Source organism: Rattus norvegicus, chromosome 16 (genome assembly GCF_021556685.1).
Source record: "Rattus norvegicus strain SHRSP/BbbUtx chromosome 16, alternate assembly SHRSP_T2T, whole genome shotgun sequence".
Lineage (NCBI taxonomy): Eukaryota > Metazoa > Chordata > Mammalia > Rodentia > Muridae > Rattus > Rattus norvegicus.
The window spans coordinates 77,727,728-77,751,500 of NC_141549.1; the positions used below are offsets into that span (position 1 = coordinate 77,727,728).

At 41.1% G+C, this 23,773-nt stretch overlaps 2 protein-coding genes across 2 annotated transcripts in view; one reads left to right on the forward strand and one right to left on the reverse strand.

Moving 5' to 3' along the window:
• Positions 1-23,773, forward strand: part of Erich1 (glutamate-rich 1) — a gene marked incomplete at its 5' end in the record, with an annotated part of 52,793,804 nt that overhangs the window by 46,857,168 nt on the left and 5,912,863 nt on the right.
• Tpte2 (transmembrane phosphoinositide 3-phosphatase and tensin homolog 2) overlaps positions 2,646-23,773 on the reverse strand; it is a 100,213-nt gene continuing 79,085 nt past the window's right edge. For both annotated transcript variants that reach the window (NM_001419184.2, NM_001419185.2), the window contains 3 exon segments: positions 2,646-2,938; positions 4,264-4,334; positions 23,484-23,576. In NM_001419184.2, the coding sequence (NP_001406113.1) occupies positions 2,818-2,938; positions 4,264-4,334; positions 23,484-23,576 (285 nt within the window). In that variant the 3' untranslated portion in view covers positions 2,646-2,817.

Here is a 23,773-nt window from a genome sequence, read left to right on the forward strand (position 1 = left end):
TGAGACAGGGGGTCTTGCTGGGTCTGGAACTGGCTGAGTGGACTGGAAAACCAGTGAACCCTTGAGATCTGCCTTTGGTCCCCCAGTACTGGGGCTGCAGGTGTGTGCTGTGTCCAGCTTTTGCACAGGTGCTAAGATCTGGACTCAGGTCCTCACGCTTGCTCAGCAGGCACTTTACTAAGTGACCTCCCATCCCACCCCTGCTCAGCGCCACCGCTCTGCACTGCTCAGCCCCGCCCTGCTCAGCCCCCGCCCTGCTCAGCCCCCGCCCTGCTCAGCCCCGCCCTGCTCAGCCCCCGCCCTGCTCAGCCCACTCCCCTCCTCAGCCCCCACCCTCCTCAGCCCCCGCCCTGTCAACCCCTCATTGTAGCTACTTTTTAGAAATAAAGTGCTTGCTATTAAGTTTAGGAAAATTGTTTTTCTTGATGGTTTTTGAGACCGGGTCTCACTCTAGCTCAGACTGACCTGGCACTCACTACGAAGCACAGAATGACCTTGAACTGAAGGTGACCTTCTCTCCTCGACCTCCCGAATGCTGACTGCAAGTGTGTGACATCATGCCCCAAACTCTTCTGCCCCAAATGCTTTGCAATTGGGATAATCTCATGTCAGGTTGGTAAGTTCTAAGGCAGGTAACATCATTCAGCTGTACTGTGAGTGAGTTTCTCAGTTTGTTCTAAGAAGTAATCACTTGGGTGTCCAGGACAGCAAAACACCAAGAGGCCTAAAGAAATTCCTACAAAACCAGAATAGCATGGAAATCTTTAACTGTCAGAGGTTTCGATGAGTCTGGAATGGGAGAAACCGCAACATTACCTCTTCTCAAAGAACGGTTTTGTTTATTGGTTTATTTTTCAAGACAGGGTCTCTCTGTGTAGCCCTGGCTGATCTAGAACTCACTATGTAGACCAGGCTGGCCTCAAACTCATATGAGATCTGCCTGCCTCTGCCTCCTGAGTGCTGGGATTAAAGGTGTACCACCATCTCTAGGCTAAAATTGAAGTTTTCTTCTGTCCTTGTTCCCAGTGTGACAAGCTAAAAGGCTAGCCTGTCATGGAATCTGCCCATGATCATGCCGCTCGCAAATTAAACGTAGTCATGTGCAGCCTTCCTGCCCCAGCGCGTGTTTCCATAGCTGGAATTATGGGAGATAGTAGCAATAATGTGGAGAGTGTTTTTCCTTAGAGAAGAGCCAGACTGGGGGAGGACAGGACCAGGATCTTTGGGGATGTTTAGAGGATGGCAAGAAAGAGGGGGCAAAGCCCCCTGCCAGCTCTCTCAGACTGCTGCCCTCCCATTCCCAGGGATACTCAGAGTCCCAGTCACACCCAAGGCAGTCACACCCTTATTTATGTTCTTTTCCCTTCAAAACGAAATATACAGTCCCACCTTCCAGACCTCTGAGCTGCTAACCCAGTGTCCGGACGGGTGTAAGTGATGTGTACAGACTATGCCCAGTTGCTTGACTGCAGTGATCTGCCCCAAACCCCTTTTATTTTCGCGGAGTATTGTTTTTAGAGCGATTTCTACAGAATGCGGTGTTTCAGGAGTTACACAGCCGCGTCCTGCATAGTGTTATTTCTGCCAGTGGGCAGTGGATCTGTGGTCCTGTAGGGTATATTGTTCAGTAGCTGTCATTACTTTATGGACAGTCACTCTGTGGTCTTTGCATAATGATGGAATTACCTATTGACATTTCTTAGGTGGTGTCTCTGGTATGACAGCAAGCAGAATGTTTTCCTAGCTGCTACCATTCACTTCCAGATGAATTCATCCTGGCCTGCATCGTTAGCAATGAATTTCAATCCGCGTAAGCCACGCGGCTTCCTTCAGCTTCATTTAATGTTACACACGAGCGGGAACCACCGAGGGCTTCGCTTTTCAAGCTCACTCGTGTCTTTCCATCCTTCCTGTGTGTGTAGTAAAGGGAGTTTGTCATGTCTGCTACCTGCGTTGCTAGAGAAAAGGGAAAGGGAGGTAGCAGTGAGGGCCTAGGAGTTTTGTTTGTTTTTTTTCCTTCTCTGGGTTTAAAACATTGGTTTTGCTCAACTGGGGAGATGGCTCAGTGGGTAAAGGTGCTTGATGCTCAACCTGGGTTTGATCTCAGAGCCCATCTGATGGAGGCAGAGAACAGTCTCCCTCTGCTGGCTACTTGTTTACCATGGCACATGCACACCCATGCACAAGTACATGCTAGGCACAAGTATGCAGGTAAAATAAATATCAAAGCAAAGCAAAAACTTTGGCGTTGCCGCCAATCAGCTATATCTGAGCAATCTGGGAATCTAGTAGAAGCAAATCACAAATATAAAACAGAGAATACTTGTTCAGAAATATGTAAGTACATGTGCTTTGTGGGAACACAATTTTTATATAGCTCTCTTTTTGTTACTTCAAATTTCTTCAAAAATTATACCTAATACTCCCGGGTAGTGCGTATTCCAAACAATACAAAGACAGCCAGGCATGGTGGTACAGGTCTATAATCCCAGGACTCAGGCAGGTGGACTTTTGTGAGTTCACATCTGGCCTACATAGTGAATTCCAGGCTAGCAAAGGTTATATAGTACAACCGTCTCTCAAAAAGAGAAAGACTGTATTGTTATTGTATATACCTTCAAAAGAAAACATGACAGTTGACGTAATTTTCCTGTATACATTTAATATATTTCCCAGAAACATATGTACATGCATATACACTCACATATATATAAAATACGGACATACCATCAAAAACATAGGTTAGAAGACATGACTATGTAGCACGGATCTGGAACATAATTCTATCCAAGAAGGGGAGCGGCACTTATTCAACAGCTAGTACATAACCGTGGAGCTTATCTCCTCAAAATACACCTCGACTGCAAACTTTGGACCATAAATTTTCCATGTTTTTTGTTTATGGGTATTATCCAATTCGCTTCTTGGTAGATAAAGCCTAAAGACAGGAGAAAACCCATTATACTTTCTTTTAGGGCTGACAGAAAGGCATGCGATAGATTACCCATTTTGGCATGTCAGAAGAGACCACTACTGATCGGGGCCTCAGTCCCTCTTCTGTGTGTCAGCTGGCTCCTTGCAATTCTTCAAGATACAAACTACCTTAGTAAGGACATGTTGCTGATGCTTCCAGCATTCCTTTATTGATATTTCTCTAAGTGAGAAATACTCCAGAGATGTCTAATGAAACCCAGTAATAAAATACCACTTCTACTCTAGGTGGAAAAGTTGGTGTTTTGGCTAAACAGCCACCTCTACTATATAAACATCATGCTCATATGCAAATTAAACAGTGCGAACATTTAGAATCTCATATAAAAGTGAGCATTAAAAACAATCCAGCTTTGCTTCTATATTAACATTGACCATGAAGAACGAAATCATCCTTTAGCAAAAATCACTCTTGAGAACTAGCACCCGAGTACCAGCTGGCTGTCAAAGACTCATGACTCAAAGGCTTGCACACTCAGCAATAAGTGGTAAAAATCTCCATCAAATCCAGGGTGGCTTTACGCATCTAAGTGTGTGCGCAGTGTGAGTCTGTGGGCCACTAGTGTCTTACAAACCTTGACTCGTTATCCAGTCTTGGGCAGCTTGAAGAGAAGGTGAGGACATAGTGGATTCTCATTCTGTCTGTCTGTCGTCTGTCTGTCAACGTGTCTGTCCCTGCCTCCCCCTTCTCATTACAACAAGATTCTTTTTTAATAAGGATTTCCAATTCGGTTTCTAATAAATGATTTTCTAATCACATTTAAGAGGAAAACTGTCACAGGAATGACTTTAGGTGACTTCACCAATGCCTATGCTGTCTAACTCCTGTCCTAGATGTTAGGCGTGCCAATCAGCTTCTGACCTGTGCACACCTCGGGGTCACACACGGAATTTGGTCGGTGGGTGACAGCTAACCAACACTTATTCCTTGAGACCCGCCTTATCAAACTCAAGGCATTGAGCAGATGCGTATTAAATTTCCTTGGAAGGAATGTACTGTCACGTCAAGATCTGAGTATACTACACTTTAACTTGTAATCCAAGGGCTCAGAGCTTGTGGTTAGCACAGCGCTGAGGTTCAACAAGTAGCCGTATTTAAAAAATAACCCTCACCAGGTTACAAAATGTCTCAGGTGAGGTGGGCTGGGTGGTGGTGAGAGCAGCTACTGGGAATGAGGTCCATGGGGGAGGGGGGGAAGTTGAACCTGGCATAATCCCTGTCTTAACGCATGACACATTAAGCTGTTTCTGTCGGATTACAAAGTATCCTACCTGTTATTTCGAATAAAAGATGTATGAAACCAAAAGAAAAAGGGGCAGTCATCATAGTATTTAGGAAGATTCTAAAAAAAAGAGATGGTTAAAGAAAAAAGTTAGTTTCATCATAAAACTGATACACACAGAGAACCACTGAGTCCAATGAGTTTAAAATCTCTTATTCCTGTTAATACACACGGAGCAACCACATCCATTAAACATGCAGCACTTCAGAGTTTGTAATGATACACTCAAGACACAAGGAAGGTTCCAAGCCAAGGTTGTTTTCTCTTGGTGTTAAGAATGCTCAGCATAGGTATTTACATGCTACAAATATGTTGATTAGCTGGTATTTTTCAATTAAAATGTCAATCTCAAATATAGTGCAGTAAGGCAAAAGAAAAATAGGGAAATTGAACTTCATTAAAATGTAACTTTTATGTATTAAAATGACAGTGTTTGAAAAGGCTGTAAGGAATAATTTTTATTAGCCTAAATTTACATATGGTACATATAAATACGTATTATACATTTTCATATATAGTTTAAATGAAGTTATGCTGATAGTATTTTACCCCAGAGCAATAGACTAAAAAAACTCCAGTGCTAGGTGTGAGAAAATGCTTCATTTCAGATTATTGGTCAGGGAGACCTTGAGGCTCCCCAGACAGCAATGTAGGTTATTTCTGTTGCTCTTAGTCACCTTTTAATCAAAATTCCCATCTCATTCTTCACAGAAATAGGGGAAAAAAACCCTAAAATTCATATGGAGTCACAAAGACTTTGGATAGCCGGAACCGTCCTGAGGGGAAGAGATTACCATTCCAGATTTTAGATATATTACAGAGCCATAGAAATAATAATTTTAAAAAGGTATAGACATGTAGGCCAACGGAACCACATCAAAGACTCAGACATGAGTACAGGAACTTCGACCACTTAATATTGGACAGAGATGCCAAAATCAAAAAAGCTGGAGAAAAGACAGCATCTTCAACAAATGGTGCTGGGCAAACTGTGTGTCCACATACGGAAGAATGAACTTAGAACTGTACCATCGGGCACAAAAATTAGTGCCAAATGGAATGAAGACTTACACATGAAACCTGAAATGCCGAATGTGCTGGAAGAAAACATGGGCAACATAATCCCCCACATAGGGAAGGACCTTCTGAACAGGACTGTGGGCCTAGGAATTAAGGCCAACAACTGACAAGTGGGACTTCATAAAACCGAAAGCTGCCACACAGCTAAAGAAACAAGTGGGTGAAGAGGAAGGCCATAGCACTGGAGAGAACTTTTGCCAGCTACATCTGTTGGGAATTAATATCCAGAATATATAAAGAACTCAACTATTAGTAGTAATAAATATTAATAATTAAACATTATTATTATTATTTGGAAAATAGACCTGAACAATGTTCTCAAAAGATTTGTGTGTGTGTGGAAATGGATAGGAAATGTCCCCCACAATATTTATCATCCCTAGCATTTAGGGAAATACAAATCAAAACAACTGTGAGATTTCATCTTATCCTAGTAAGAATGGGCAAGATTAGCAAGATGGGATATTGCAAACTGGTAAGGAACTATGGAAATTGGTGTGGAGAATTCTAAGAAAACTAAAAATTAATCTACCACAGGACCCAGCTACAGCTCCTTGGCAAGTACTCAGGGACTCTCCCACATACTACAGTATCCATCATACCAGTTACTCTGCTCAGTCCCATTCATTGATAACTCTCCTTACAGTGGGTAGGAAATGGAGACATCCTAAATGTGCTTCCACCGATAAATGGACAATGAAAATGTGGCCCATATCCACCATGGAATTCTATTCAGCTGTTAAGAAACTGAAATCATGAACTTTGCAGGCAAATGGATGGAGCTAGCAAAGATCATGTTGAGTGACCTAGACTCCAGAAAGAGAAACATCACATGTTCTCCCTTCTCTGAGATCCCTTGTTCCAAATCTTCAACTGTGAGTATATATCCTGGGGTAACTGCAGAAACCAGGAAAGTAAAAGGATCGTTATCTGGGTAGAGAGGTTGGGAGGCAACAGAGAAGGGAATATCAGGGTACAAGTGATCTAAAGGGGAGATGGGAAAGCAGGAGGGTTCTAATCAGGGCAGTGAAGGGAGATAAATACAGAATTAGAAGAGGGGAGGGTAAAAAGAGTTATGTCTGAGAAAGTCATAAACAACCATACTATTATCAACCTATAAAAACCTATAATACACATAATTCTGTGTATAAAATACATATATAGTTTAAATAAAAATTTGTCATTTTTGGTGGACAATGTTCCTTCCAAGGGCTAAAAATCATCTACTCAAACCCATAACATCAGGTACAGATAACCCTCTTTGAGTTGTCCAAGAGACTCCTAAAACATTAAAGGCCAATGCTATTGCCCATTGTTGGCATGTAGACACAGAGGCCACTGGAGCTGGGACTGATCTGAATACCCACTCTCTGAGAACTAGCATTCATGGTACCAGAAAGCATCATCCAAGCTTCTAAAGGAGGAAGACAACCAACATTTTAGATATATTACAGAGCTGTAGGAATAAAAGAATAAGGTTCTACCCAGTTCCAGCAGCTACGTCTACAAGCAACCACCCCATCTAAGGCTCAGGGAATATAGCAGAAGAGGGGGGTGGAAGGTCATTGAGAGCCTGAGGATCAGGGAGATTCCTTTAAGATTGCTTTCCCCTTCCCTTTCACAGCTCTCCAAAATACAAAACCACCTGTAGAGAACTGGTTTCCCAGGAGTGTTAACACACTTAAGATCACAGGTTCACAGGAGGGACAAGCTATAGTCAGAGACACCAAAGAACAGATAACGCGAGATAACCAGATGTTGAGAGGCAAGTGCAAGAACATAAGCAACAGAAACCAAGGCTACTTGGCATCATCAGAACCCAGTTCTCCCACCACAGCAAGCCCTGAATACCCCAACTCACTGAAAAAGCAAGATTCTGATTTAAAATCACATCTCATGATGATGATAGAGGACTTTAAGAGGGACATAAATAACTTCCTTAAAGAAATACAGGAGAACACAGGCAAATAGGTAGAAGCCCTTAAAGAAGAAACACATAAATCCCATAAAGAAATACAGGAAAACACAATCAAACTGGTGAAGGAATTGAGCAAAACCATCCAGGATCTAAAATGGAATTAGAAACAATAAAGAAAGCACAAAGGAAGACAACTCTGGAGATAGAAAAACCTAAGAAAGAGATCAGGAGTCACAGATGCAAGCATCACCAACAGAATTCAAGAGGTAGAAGAATCTCAGGGGCAGAAGACACCATAGAAAACAGTGACACAACAGTCAAAGAAAATGCAAAATGCAAAAAGCTCCTAACCCCAAACATCCAGGAAATCCAGGACACAATGAGAAGACCAAACCTAAGGATAATAGGTATAGAAGAGAGCAAAGATTCCCAACTCAAAGAGCCAGTAAATATCTTCAACAAAACTAAAGAAGGAAACTTCCTTAACCTAAAGAAAGAGATGACTATAAACATAAGAAGCCTACAGAACTCCAAATAGATTGGACCAGAAAAGAAACTCCTCCCATCACATAATAATCAAAACACCAAATCCACAAAACAAAGAATATTAAAAGCAGTAAGGGAAAAAGGTCAAGTAACATAAAGGCCGATTAGAATTACAGCAGACTTCTCAACAGAGACTCTAAAAGAAGATCCTGGGCAGATGTCATACAGACCCTAAGAGAATACAAATGCCAGCCCAGGCTACTATACCCAACAAAACTCTCAATTAACATAGATGGAGAAACCAAGATATTCCATGACAAAACCAAATTTAAACAATATCTTTCCACAAATCCAGCCCTACAAAGGATAATACATGGAAAACTCCAACGAAAGGAGGGAAACTACATCCAAGAAAAAGCAAGAAATTAACCTTCTTTCAACAAACCCAAAAGAAGATAGCCATACAAACATTACTCCACCTCTAACAACAAAAATAACAGGAAGCAACAATCACTTATCCTCAATATCTCTTAATATCAATGGACTTAATTACCCAATAAAAAGACATAGACTAATAGACTAGATATGTAAATAGGACCCAGCATTTTGCTGCATGCAGGAAACTCACCTCAGTGACAAAGACAGACACAACTTCAAAGTAAAAGACTGGATAAAATTTTTCCAAGCAAATGGTCCGAAGAAACAAACTGGGATAAATATTGAATAAAATCAACTTTCAACAAAAAAGTTATCAAAAAAGATGAGGAAGGACACTTTATACTCAAAGGAAAAATCTACCAAGATGAGCTCTCAATTCTGAACAACTAAGCTCCAAATGCAAAGGTACCATCATTCATAAAAGAAACTTTACTAAAGTTCAAAGTACACATTGCACCTCACACAATAATAGTGAGAGACTTCAACACCCCACTCTCACAAATGTCAAGATCATGGAAACAGAAACTAAACAGAGACACAGTGAAACTAACAGAAGTTATGAACCAAATGGATTTAACAGATATTTATAGAACATTTCATCCTAAAGAATATATCTTCTTCTCAGCACCTTATGCTACCTTCTCCAAAATTGACCATATAATTGGTCACAAATCAAGCCTCAACAGATACAAGAAGATTGAAATAATCCCTTGCATCCTATCAGATCACCACATACTAAGGCTGGTCTTCAATAACAAAAGCAACAGAAAGCCCACGTACACATGGAAGCTGAACAACTCTCTATTCAATGATAACTTGGTCAGAGAAGAAATAAAGGAAAAAATTAAAGACTTTAGAATTTAATGAAAATGAAGGTACAACATACCCAAATTATCGAATACAATGAAAGCAGTGATAAGAGGAAAACTCATAGCACTGAGTGCCTCAAAAAAATAAAAAGAAAAAGAAAGAAAGAAACGAGAACATACATTAGCAGCTTGACAGCACACCTGAACAAAAAGAAGCAAATATACCAAGAGGAGAAGACAGCAGCAAATAATCAAACTCGGGGCTGAAATCAACCAATTAGAAACAAAGAGAATTATACAAAGAATCAAGAAAACCAGGAGCTGGTTCTTTGAAAAAAAAGTCAAGATAGATAAACCCTTAGCTAGACTAACCAGAGGGTACACAGAGAGTATCCCAATTAACAAAATCAGAAATGAAAAGGGAGACAGAACTATAGAAACTGAGGAAATTCAAAAAATCACCAGATCCTACTACAAAAGCCTATTTCAATAAAACTGGAAAATCTGGATGAAATGGATAATTTTCTAGACAGATACCAGGCACCAAAGATAAATCAGTATCAGATAAACCATCTAAACAGTCCCAGTACCTCTAAAGAAATAGGAGCACTCACTAAAAGTTTTCTAACCCAGGACCAGATGGTTTTAATGAAGATTTCTATCAGCCCTTCAAAGAAGGCGTAATACTCTTCAAACTATTCCAGAAAATAAAAACAGAAAGAACACTACCTAATTCATTCTATGAAGCCACAGTTATGCCATTACCTAAACCACACAAAGACCCAAAAAAGAAAGAGAACTTCTGACCAATTTCTGTCATGAATATTAATGCAAAAATACTCAATAAGATTCTCACGAACTGAGGGGCGGCACAGGTCTTCCTGGTTGCTGCCGCTGCAGAGAGCCCCTGGGCAGCACCCCACGAGCGAACCTGAGCCTCGGGACCACAGGTAAGACCAAATTTTCTGCTGCAAGAAAGCTGCCTGGTGAGCTTGGGACACACGGAAGCAGAATTTCTCTAGGACCGGGCACGTTCTGTGTTTACCGGAAGTCCCACACCCGCGGATCCCGGCCCGCAGCAGCTCTCTGCTCCCAGACCCGGTGAGAGAGAGACCCAACCGCCTGGTCAGGTGGGCACTCCTGAGGCTGCAGAGCGGAAGAGACCACCAACACTGCTCACCCCTGCCCACATCCCTGGCCCAAGAGGAAACTGTATAAGGCCTCTGGGCTCCCGTGGGGGAGGGCCCAGGAGTGGCAGGACCCCTGCCTGAGACACCACCGGAACCTGAGGGAAACAGACCAGATAAACAGTTCTCTGCACCCAAATCCCGTGGGAGGGAGAGCTGAACCTTCAGAGAGGCAGACAAGCCTGGGAAACCAGAAGATACTGCTCTCTGCACACACATCTCGGACGCCAGAGGAAAAAGCCAAAGACCATCTGGAACCCTGGTGCACTGAAGCTCCCGGAAACGGCGGCACAGGTCTTCCTGGTTGCTGCCGCTGCAGAGAGCCCCTGGGCAGCACCCCACGAGTGAACCTGAGCCTCGGGACCACAGGTAAGACCAAATTTTCTGCTGCAAGAAAGCTGCCTGGTGAACTCAAGACACAGGCCCACAGGAACAGCTGAAGACCTGTAGAGAGGAAAAACTACACGCCCGAAAGCAGAACACTCTGTCCCCAGAACTGACTGAAAGAGAGGAAAACAGGTCTACAGCACTCCTGACACACAGGCTTATAGGACAGTCTAGCCACTGTCAGAAATAGCAGAACAAAGTAACACTAGAGATAATCTGATGGCGAGAGGCAAGCGCAGGAACCCAAGCAACAGAAACCAAGACTACATGCCATCATCGGAGCCCAATTCTCCCATCAAAACAAACATGGAATATCCAAACACACCAGAAAAGCAAGATCTAGTTTCAAAATCATATTTGATCATGATGCTGGAGGACTTCAAGAAAGACATGAACACACTTAGGGAAACACAGGAAAACATTAATAAACAAGTAGAAGCCTACAGAGAGGAATCGCAAAAATCCCTGAAAGAATTCCAGAAAAACACAATCAAACAGTTGAAGGAATTAAAAATGGAAATAGAAGCAATCAAGAAAGAACACATGGAAACAACCCTGGATATAGAAAACCAAAAGAAGAGACAAGGAGCTGTAGATACAAGCTTCACCAACAGAATACAAGAGATGGAAGAGAGAATCTCAGGAGCAGAAGATTCCATAGAAATCATTGACTCAACTGTCAAAGATAATGTAAAGCGGAAAAAGCTACTGGTCCAAAACATACAGGAAATCCAGGACTCAATGAGAAGATCAAACCTAAGGATAATAGGTATAGAAGAGAGTGAAGACTCCCAGCTCAAAGGACCAGTAAATATCTTCAACAAAATCATAGAAGAAAACTTCCCTAACCTAAAAAAAGAGATACCCATAGACATACAAGAAGCCTACAGAACTCCAAATAGATTGGACCAGAAAAGAAACACCTCCCGTCACATAAATGTCAAAACACCAAACGCACAAAATAAAGAAAGAATATTAAAAGCAGTAAGGGAAAAAGGTCAAGTAACATATAAAGGGAGACCTATCAGAATCACACCAGACTTCTCGCCAGAAACTATGAAGGCCAGAAGATCCTGGACTGATGTTATACAGACCCTAAGAGAACACAAATGCCAGCCCAGGTTACTGTATCCAGCAAAACTCTCAATTAACATTGATGGAGAAACCAAGATATTCCATGACAAAACCAAATTTACACAATATCTTTCTACAAATCCAGCACTACAAAGGATAATAACTGGTAAAGCCCAACATAAGGAGGCAAGCTATACCCTAGAAGAAACAAGAAACTAATCGTCTTGGCAACAAAACAAAGAGAATGAAAGCACACAAACATAACCTCACATCCAAATATGAATATAACGGGAAGCAATAATCACTATTCCTTAATATCTCTCAATATCAACTCCCCAATAAAAAGACATAGATTAACAAACTGGATACGCAACGAGGACCCTGCATTCTGCTGCCTACAGGAAACACACCTCAGAGACAAAGACAGACACTACCTCAGAGTGAAAGGCTGGAAAACAACTTTCCAAGCAAATGGTCAGAAGAAGCAAGCTGGAGTAGCCATTCTAATATCAAATAAAATCAATTTTCAATTAAAAGTCATCAAAAAAGATAAGGAAGGACACTTCATATTCATCAAAGGAAAAATCCACCAAGATGAACTCTCAATCCTAAATATCTATGCCCCAAATACAAGGGCACCTACATACGTAAAAGAAACCTTACTAAAGCTCAAAACACACATTGCACCTCACACAATAATAGTGGGAGATTTCAACACCCCACTCTCATCAAAGGACAGATCATGGAAACAGAAATTAAACAGTGATGTCGACAGACTAAGAGAAGTCATGAGCCAAATGGACTTAACGGATATTTATAGAACATTCTATCCTAAAGCAAAAGGATATACCTTCTTCTCAGCTCCTCATGGTACTTTCTCCAAAATTGACCATATAATTGGTCAAAAAACGGGCCTCAACAGGTACAGAAAGATAGAAATAATCCCATGCGTGCTATCGGACCACCACGGCCTAAAACTGGTCTTCAATAACAATCAAGGAAGAATGCCCACATATACGTGGAAATTGAACAATGCTCTACTCAATGATAACCTGGTCAAGGAAGAAATAAAGAAAGAAATTAAAAACTTTTTAGAATTTAATGAAAATGAAGATACAACATACTCAAACTTATGGGACACAATGAAAGCTGTGCTAAGAGGAAAACTCATAGCGCTGAGTGCCTGCAGAAAGAAACAGGAAAGAGCATATGTCAGCAGCTTGACAGCACACCTAAAAGCTCTAGAACAAAAAGAAGCAAATACACCCAGGAGGAGTAGAAGGCAGGAAATAATCAAACTCAGAGCTGAAATCAACCAAGTAGAAACAAAAAGGACCATAGAAAGAATCAACAGAACCAAAAGTTGGTTCTTTGAGAAAATCAACAAGATAGATAAACCCTTAGCCAGACTAACGAGAGGACACAGAGAGTGCGTCCAAATTAACAAAATCAGAAATGAAAAGGGAGACATAACTACAGATTCGGAGGAAATTCAAAAAATCATCAGATCTTACTATAAAAACCTATATTCAACAAAATTTGAAAATCTTCAGGAAATGGACAATTTCCTAGACAGATACCAGGTATCAAAGTTAAATCAGGAACAGATAAACCAGTTAAACAACCCCATAACTCCTAAGGAAATAGAAGCAGTCATTAAAGGTCTCCCAACCAAAAAGAGCCCAGGTCCAGACGGGTTTAGTGCAGAATTCTATCAAACCTTCATAGAAGACCTCATACCAATATTATCCAAACTATTCCACAAAATTGAAACAGATGGAGCCCTACCGAATTCCTCCTACGAAGCCACAATTACTCTTATACCTAAACCACACAAAGACACAACAAAGAAAGAGAACTTCAGACCAATTTCCCTTATGAATATCGACGCAAAAATACTCAATAAAATTCTGGCAAACCGAATTCAAGAGCACATCAAAACAATCATCCACCATGATCAAGTAGGCTTCATCCCAGGCATGCAGGGATGGTTTAATATACGGAAAACCATCAACGTGATCCATTATATAAACAAACTGAAAGAACAGAACCACATGATCATTTCATTAGATGCTGAGAAAGCATTTGACAAAATTCAACACCCCTTCATGATAAAAGTCCTGGAAAGAATAGGAATTCAAGGCCCATACCTAAACATAGTAAAAGCCATATACAGCAAACCAGTTGCTAACATTAAACTAAATGGAGAGAAACTTGAAGCAATCCCTCTACAATCAGGGACTAGACAAGGCTGCCCACTCTCTCCCTACTTATTCAATATAGTTCTTGAAGTTCTAGCCAGAGCAATCAGACAACAAAAGGAGATCAAAGGGATACAGATCGGAAAAGAAGAGGTCAAAATATCACTATTTGCAGATGACATGATAGTATATTTAAGTGATCCCAAAAGTTCCACCAGAGAACTACTAAAGCTGATAAACAACTTCAGCAAAGTGGCTGGGTATAAAATTAACTCAAATAAATCAGTTGCCTTCCTCTATACAAAAGAGAAACAAGCCGAGAAAGAAATTAGGGAAACGACACCCTTCATAATAGACCCAAATAATATAAAGTACCTCGGTGTGACTTTAACCAAGCAAGTAAAAGATCTGTACAATAAGAACTTCAAGACACTGAGGAAAGAAATTGAAGAAGACCTCAGAAGATGGAAAGATCTCCCATGCTCATGGATTGGCAGGATTAATATAGTAAAAATGGCCATTTTACCAAAAGCAATCTACAGATTCAATGCAATCCCCATCAAAATACCAATCCAATTCTTCAAAGAGTTAGACAGAACAATTTGCAAATTCATCTGGAATAACAAAAAACCCAGGATAGCTAAAGCTATCCTCAACAATAAAAGGACTTCAGGGGGAATCACTATCCCTGAACTCAAGCAGTATTACAGAGCAATAGTGATAAAAACTGCATGGTATTGGTACAGAGACAGACAGATAGACCAATGGAATAGAATTGAAGACCCAGAAATGAACCCACACACCTATGGTCACTTGATTTTTGACAAAGGAGCCAAAACCATCCAATGGAAAAAAGATAGCATTTTCAGCAAATGGTGCTGGTTCAACTGGAGGGCAACATGTAGAAGAATGCAGATCGATCCATGCTTATCACCCTGTACAAAGCTTAAGTCCAAGTGGATCAAGGACCTCCACATCAAACCAGACACACTCAAACTAATAGAAGAAAAACTAGGGAAGCATCTGGAACACATGGGCACTGGAAAAAATTTCCTGAACAAAACACCAATGGCTTATGCTCTAAGATCAAGAATCGACAAATGGGATCTCATAAAACTGCAAAGCTTCTGTAAGGCAAAGGACACTGTGGTTAGGACAAAACGGCAACCAACAGATTGGGAAAAGATCTTTACCAATCCTACAACAGATAGAGGCCTTATATCCAAAATATACAAAGAACTCAAGAAGTTAGACCGCAGGGAAACAAATAACCCTATTAAAAAATGGGGTTCAGAGCTAAACAAAGAATTCACAGCTGAGGAATGCCGAATGGCTGAGAAACACCTAAAGAAATGTTCAACATCTTTAGTCATAAGGGAAATGCAAATCAAAACAACCCTGAGATTTCACCTCACACCAGTGCGATTGGCTAAGATCAAAAACTCAGGTGACAGCAGATGCTGGCGAGGATGTGGAGAAAGAGGAACACTCCTCCATTGTTGGTGGGGTTGCAGACTGGTAAAACCATTCTGGAAATCAGTCTGGAGGTTCCTCAGAAAATTGGACATTGAACTGCCTGAGGATCCAGCTATACCTCTCTTGGGCATATACCCAAAAGATGCCTCAACATATAAAAGAGACACGTGCTCCACTATGTTCATCGCAGCCTTATTTATAATAGCCAGAAAATGGAAAGAACCCAGATGCCCTTCAACAGAGGAATGGATACAGAAAATGTGGTACATCTACACAATGGAATATTACTCAGCTATCAAAAACAACGAGTTTATGAAATTCGTAGGCAAATGGTTGGAACTGGAAAATATCATCCTGAGTGAGCTAACCCACTCACAGAAAGACATACATGGTATGCACTCATTGATAAGTGGCTATTAGCCCAAATGCTTGAATTACCCTAGATCCCTAGAACAAAGGAAACTCAAGACGGATGATCAAAATGTGAATGCTTCACTCCTTCTTTAAATGAGGAAAAAGAATACCCTTGGCAGGGAAGGGAGAGGCAAAGATTAAAACAGAGACTGAAGGAACACCCATTCAGAGCCTGCCCCACATGTGGCCCATACATATACAGCCACCCAATTAGACAAGATGGATGAAGCAAAGAAGTGCAGACCGACAGGAGCCGGATGTAGATCGCTCCTGAGAGACACAGCCAGAATACAGCAAATACAGAGGCGAATGCCAGCAGCAAACCACTGAACTGAGAATAGGTCCCCTATTGAAGGAATCAGAGAAAGAACTGGAAGAGCTTGAAGGGGCTCGAGACCCCAAAAGTACAACAATGCCAAGCAACCAGAGCTTCCAGAGACTAAGCCACTACCTAAAGACTATACATGGACTGACCCTGGACTCTGACCCCATAGGTAGCAATGAATATCCTAGTAAGAGCACCAGTGGAAGGGGAAGCCCTGGGTCCTGCTAAGACTGAACCCCCAGTGAACTAGTCTATGGGGGGAGGGCGGCAATGGGGGGAGGGTTGGGAGGGGAACACCCATAAGGAAGGGGAGGGGGGAGGGGGATGTTTGCCCGGAAACCGGGAAAGGGAATAACACTCGAAATGTATATAAGCAATACTCAAGTTAATAAAAAAAAAAAAAAAAAAAGATTCTCACGAACTGAATCCAAGAACACATCAAAATGATCATTCACCATGATCAAGTAGGCTTCATCTCAGGGATGCAGGATGGTTCGATCTATGAAAAATTCATCAACTTAATCCATTATATGAACAAACTCAAAGAAAAAAAAACCACATGATCATCGCATAAGATGCTAAAAAAGCCTTTGACAGAATTCAACACCCCTTCATGGTAAAAGTCTTGGGAATTCAAGGCCCATACCTATACACAGTAAAAGCAATATACAGCAAGCCAATAGCCAACATCAAACTAAATGGAGAGAAATGAAGCTATCCCACTAAAATCAGGGACAAGACAAGGCTGCCCACTCTCTCACTATCTATTGAATATAGTACTTGAAGTCCTAGCCAGAGCAATCAGACAACAAAAGGAGGTCAAAGGGATACAAATTGATAAGGAAGAAGTAAAAATATCACTATTTCCAGATGATATGATAGTATACTTAAGTGACCACAAAAATTCCACCAAAGAATTTGTACACCTGATAAGTAACTTCAGCAAAGTGGCTGGATAAAATATTAAACAAATCAGTAGCCCTCCTCTACTCAAAGGATAAACATGCTGAGAAAGAAATTAGGGGAATGACACCCTTCACAATAGTCACAAATTACATAAAATACCTCGGTATGATTCTAACCAACCAAGTGAAAGATCTGTAGGACAAGAACTTCAAGTCTCTGGAGAAAGAAATTGAAGAAGATCTCAGAAGATGGAAAGACCTCCCATGCTCATGGATTGACAGGATTAATGCATTAAAAATGGCCATTTTGCCAAAAGAAATATACAGAATCAATGCAATTACCATCAAAATTCCAACTCAATTCTTCATAGAGCTAGAAATTCTCAAATTCTCAATTCTCAAATTCATTTGTAATAACAAAAAACCCAGGACAGAGAAAACTTTTCTCAATAATAAAAGAACTTCTGGGGGAATCACCATCTCTCGCCTCAAGCTGTATTACAGAGCAATAGAGATAAAAACTGTATGGTATTGGTATAGAGACAGTCAGATAGACCAGTGGAATAGAATTGAAGACCCAGAAATGAACCCACACATTTATGGTCACTAGTGCTTTTTCAAAGGAGCTAAAACCACCCTCTGTTAAAAAAGTACCCCCTCCCAGCATTTTTAACATGTCCAAGTGGATCAAGGACCTCCACATCAAACCAGATATATTGAATCTAATAGAAGAAAAAGTGTGGAACAGCCTCAAACACATGGGCACAGGGGAAAATTTCCTGAACAGAACACCAGTGGCTTATGCTCTAAGATCAACAATTAATAAATGGGATCTCATAAAATTGAAAATCTTCTGTAAGGAAAAGGACACTGTCAAAAGGACAAAACCGACAACCAACAGACTAGGAAAAGATCTTTACCAATACTGAATCTGATAGAGGGCTAATATCCAATATTAAGAAACAAAGAACTCAAGAAGTTAGACTCCAGAGACCCAAATAACTCTATTAAAAATGGGGTACAGAGCTAAACAAAGAATTCTCAACTGAGGAGTATTGAATGGCTGAGAAGCACTTAAAGAAATGTTCAACATCCTTAGTCATCAGGGAAATGCAAATCAGAACCCTGAGATTCCACACCAGTCAGAATGGCCAACATAAAAAACTCAGGTGATAGCAGATGCTGGTGAGGATATGGAGAAAGAGGAACACTCCTCCATTGTTGGTGGGATTGTAAGCTGGTACAACCTTTCTGGAAATTTGTCTGGCAGTTCCTCAGAAAATTGGACATAGCTGATTACCCAGCTATACCTCTCCTGGGCATATACTCAAAAGATGCTCCAAAATATAACAAGGACACGTGCTCCACTATGTTCATAGCAGCTTTATTTATAATAGCCAGAAGGTGGAAAGAACCCAGATGTCCCTCAACAGAGGAATGGACACAGAAAATGTGGTACATTTACAGAATGGACTACTAGTCTCAGCTATTAAAAACAATGACTTCATGAAATTCTTAGGCAAATGAATGGAACTAGAAAATATCATCCTGAGTGAGGTAACCCAATCACAAAACACACATTAGGTATGTACTCACTGATAAGTGGATATTAGCAAAGATACAATTCACAGACCATATGAATCTCAAGAAGGAAGACCAAAATGTGGATGCTTCAGTCTTACTTAGAAGAAAGAACAAAATAATCACAGGAGGTAGAGGGTGGGAGGGACTTGGGAGGTAGGGATGAGGAGGAGGGGAAGGAAATATGGATGATATATGGAAGGTCAGGAATTTGAACAGAGGTGTGGCATAGGGAACTGGGAGTAGCCCCCAGCCAATCCTAGACGCCAGGATAGCAAGAGGCTCCCAGGACCCAATGGTGATGACATTAGCTGAAATGCCCAATAAAGGGGAAAAAGAAATGGTAAGTAAGGCATGGCCCATGATTGAGGAATGGGGCCACTCACCCATCTCCAATATTTTAATCCAAAATTTCTCCTGTCAAAAGGGAATACAGGGACAAAGAGTGGAGCTGAGACTGAAGGAAAGGCCATCAGAGACTGCCCCACCTGGGGATCCATCCCACATATAGACACCAGACCCAGACACTATTGCTGATTCCAAGAAGTGTTTCCTGACAGGAGCCTGATATAGCAGTCTCCTGAGAGTCTCTGCCAGAGCCTGACCAAAACAGATATGGATGCTTGCAGTCAATCATCCGACTGAGCATGGGGACCCCAATACAGGAGTTAGGGGAAAGACTGAAGGAGCTGAAGGGTTTTGCAGCCCCATAGGAAGAACAACAATGTCAATCAACCAGATCCCCCAGTGACTAAACCACCAACCAATGAGTACACACGAAGGGACCCATGACTTCAGCTGCATATGTAGCAGAGGATGGCCTTATCTAGCATCGATGGGCAGAGAGGCCCTGTGAAGAATCGGTGCCCCAGTGTAGGGGAATGCTAGGTCAGTGATGCAGAAGTGGGTGCGTGGGTGGGGGAGCACCCTCATAGAAGCAGGGGGATGGGGATGGGTTTCCCCTCTGGAAACCCGGAAAGGGGATAACACTTAAAGTGTAAATAAATTAAATATCCAATAAAAATACATAAAAAAGAACAGAAAAAAAAGATTGCTTTCCCTAGTACTCTCAAGAGCTACACCCATAAACTTCCACCAACATGATCTGAGCAAAGACAATAGACTGTCAATGTGGTTGAGGGGAAGAAAAGGTGGCTTGAACCCTACACAAGGACCTGTAGGCCAGCAAAGAATGTGGAGATGAGAAGGGAAGACTGGTCTAATTGGTTATTTAATACTAAATAGCCTTGAAAACATGAATACAATGAACATCATATAGACCGAGAAGGTTATATTTAGGAATTTATATGTATGTAAGTATACATATATATGTGTGTCTTAGGATTTCTATTCCTGCACAAGCATCACGACCAAGAAGAAAGTTAGGGAGGAACAGGTTTGTTCAGCTTACACTTCCACATTGCTGTTCATCACCAAAGGAAGTGAGGACTGGAACTCAAGCAGGTCAGGAAGCAGGAGCTGATGCAGAGGCCATGGAGGTATGCTATTTATTGGCTTGCTTCCCCTGGCTTGCTCAGCTTGTTCTCTTACAGAACATGACTACCAGCCCAGGGATGGCACCATCCACAATGGGCCCTCCCACCTTTGATCACTGATTGAGAAAATGGCTTACAGCTGGATCACGGAGGCATTTCCTCAGGGGAGGCTCCTTTCTCTGTGATAACCCCAGCTTGTGTCAAGTTGGCACACAAAATCAGCCAGTACCATTGACCCCTTGTCAACTTGACACAAACACAAACACATCACTATTAAGCCTCAACCCTTACTTTCTTATTCATTCCCAAGATCTAAATAACTTTAAAGTCCCACTGGCTTTACAAATTTCATATTCAAATTTCAATCCCTTTCAAGTATCCAATCTTTTGAAAATCAAAGTCTTTTTACAATTCAAAGTCTCTTAACTCTGGGCTCCACTAAAATACTTTCTTACTTCAAGAGGGAAAAGTATCAGGGCACAACCACAATCAAAAGCAAAATAAAACTCTAACTGTCCAATGTCTGGGATCTACTCATGATCTTCTGGGCTCCTCCATGGGCTTGTGTCACTTCTCCAGCTCTGCCCTCTGTAACACTCTAAGTTCAGGTTGATCCACTCCATTGCTACTGCTATTCTTGGTGATCATCAAATGGTACAGACATCTACAATACACTGGAGTCTTTCTCTGCAACTAGGCTTCACCAATAGCCTCTCAAAGGCTCTGTTCATGATGCCAAGCCTCAAATCCTTTGCATGACCCCTTCAGTCCTGTGCCATCAACTGCAACTGAGGCTGCACCTTCACCAATGGCCTTCCATGGCCTCTCACAGTGCCCAGCCTCAGCTGCTCTCCATGACCCCTTCATGCCTTCAAAAACAGTACCACCTGGGTGACTCTTACACATTACCAAGTCCAGCTGCAGCAGAGGTACAACCTTGGCTATCACTGGAACACAGCTTCTTTGTGTTCTAAGAAAACACTTCCCAGAAGATTTTACCTCAGGGATGCTGGTCTCCTCTTAGTCACCACTAATTTCTTAGATCCTGCTGACCAGCATCGATAGTCCCAGTAATGCAAAGGTTTGGTTTTAGTAGCTATGGTATCTTGTTAACCACAGTTGATTCTTTAGCCCCAGCTAACAAAAGCCATAGACTCCACAATCAAAACAGCAATGGCCCTGAGAAGTCTTCCCTCTGAAATTTCACAAGTCAGGTCTCCATCTTCTGCATTGTTCTCAACATTATCTTTCAAGCTCCTACAGAACATTCCACAGAGCTCTTAACACCCAATGGCTCTTCTAGACCAAAGTTCCAAAATCCTTCCACAGTCCTCCCCAAAACACAGCCAGGTTGTCACAAGGAATACTTCACTATGCAGGTACTAATCTGTCTTAGTCAGGATTCTATTCCCAAACAAACATCATGACCAAGAAGCAAGTTGGGGGAGGAAAGGGTTTATTCAGCTTACACTTCCACATTGCTGTTCATCCCCAAAGGAAGGTAGGACTGGAATTCAAGCAGGTCAGGAAGCAACATATGATGCAGAGGCCATAGAGGGATGTTACTTACTGACTTTCTTCCCCTGGCTTTCTTATAGAACCAAGGACTACCAGGGATGGCCCCACCCACATTGACCTCTCCCACCCTTGATCACTAATTGAGAAAATGCCTTACAGCTCGATCTAATGGAGGCATTTCCTCAAAAGAGGCTCCTTTCTCTGTGATAACTCCAGCTTGTGTCAAGTCAACACACACAACCAGCCAGTACAGTATGTAACATCAATTAATGAAGAAAGAGTCCATGAATTTGAAAGAGCAGGAAGGGCTATATAAGAGTGTTTGGATGGAGAGAAGGAAAGGGAGACATGATGTAATTATAATCTCAAAAGTAAAAGGGGAAAGGGGCATCACTATCGTAGTGAAATGATAGACCATAGACTGGGAAGAAATATCCACAATTCATGCTCTGATGAAGGTCTTCTATAAAGCCCTTCTAGTGTTTGTGGCAAAAGATATCCCACAAAAACTCCAGTGACTGGAGCAGACATTTCTGATGGTCAGAATAAAGAACTTTTATAATTTAAGGACAAAAGATAGCTCAGTAAGAAACTCAAGGGATTTGAACAGATATTTGTCTTGAGATGCTCAACAAGTACATGAAAAAACTCTCAGTCACAGAGTCAACAAAATTGTCAATCTCATTAGTGTCAATGATTTAAAATGACAGAAAACATTGCCAGTGAAGGTCCAGAGAACTGGAGTCCCTCGTATGTGGCTGGTGGGAATGCACAGCCTAAGGCATGGAGGAAGACAGTTGAGTGTTTCCTCAGTAAGTTATTCTGAGAATAGCAATTCTATCTCTCGGCAATGCATTTTCAAAGTATTGTTAAGACACCGATTTCCAACCCTCCACCCCCCTACTCTCTCTCAAGTCAGCAACGAGTAGAGGAACTTCTACATTGATTTTATTTCTTTCGTATTTTATTTATTAAGTATTTTTCACATTTTATTTTAGCGTATGTGTGAAAGTTACTGTCTGTGTGACTCTATGGAATTGAAGTTGGCTTACTTTGTAGTTATTTGATACACTGCCCTGCATTGCACTCTGGATCTCAGTAAAGCTTGATCCTCATATCTCTATCGCTTCCTTCCTGTGAGGTCTACTACTCTCTTCTTTCTGTGATCCTTAAGGAATAAAAAGCTGCTTCAGATATTACCTTATGTGTTCTGTGATCATCTCCATCTTACTGACCTAGCATACCTGAACCTAATGCCCCTTCTTTTTGTTTGTTTGTTTTCAAAACAGGGTTTCTCTGTGTATCCCTGGCTGTTTTGGAACTCACTCTATAGATCAGGCTGATGTCAAAGTCAGGGATCTACCTGAGTGCTGGGATGAAAGACATGCCTGACCTCTCAGTGGCTACGAGGGCTTAAAGATAAAAAACAAAAACATAATTACTACTCTGTAGTACTCTTGTTTTTTTTTTAATCAAGTTGTTTTCATCTTATTTGAAAAATTAATGTTTATTATACAGAACTTACAAAAAATGAATAAAAATTAAAAATTATATATATATATATATATATATATATATATATATATATGAAAAAAGTAACAGTTTTGATTTGTTGCTTCCCTCTGGTTTCCTGGCCATAGGCTGACGTCTGTCATTTTCTTTATTGGAAATTGTGGCAAAGGAAATCCCAAGCCCTAAATCATTCAAAAGACTAAGACCAGAAAGAGTCATGTTTGGTGACACAAACCTGTAATTCTAGCACTCGGGAGGCTGAGGCAGAAGGATCACATGTTTAAGGCTAGCTTGGGTTATACGATACGCTTCGAGCCAACCTGGACTACACAACTCTGTCTCGACACACTAAAAGAACAGAAAAAGGACTCGACAAGAACAAGGTGCATCTTGATTACTTACCGGACAGAGAAATTTCACTTTTACATCATCATATAGAGCCGGACAGTTGAACACATTAATTATTACTTTGTCTGTTTCAACATCATGAAATATCTGTGGACAAACATACAAAATTCAGAACTATAAGCTCAGCTAATAGGTACAAGGGTGAAGTCCACTTTTACTCTCTCAAGCATCCCAAATTATCAAGTTTTCTTGATGTCACAGCCCGGTCATTTCAGGTATATAAGTAGATGTTAATCTTTTTATGAAATTGTAACCTAGTTGTTTAAATGAACTCTTATGTCTCT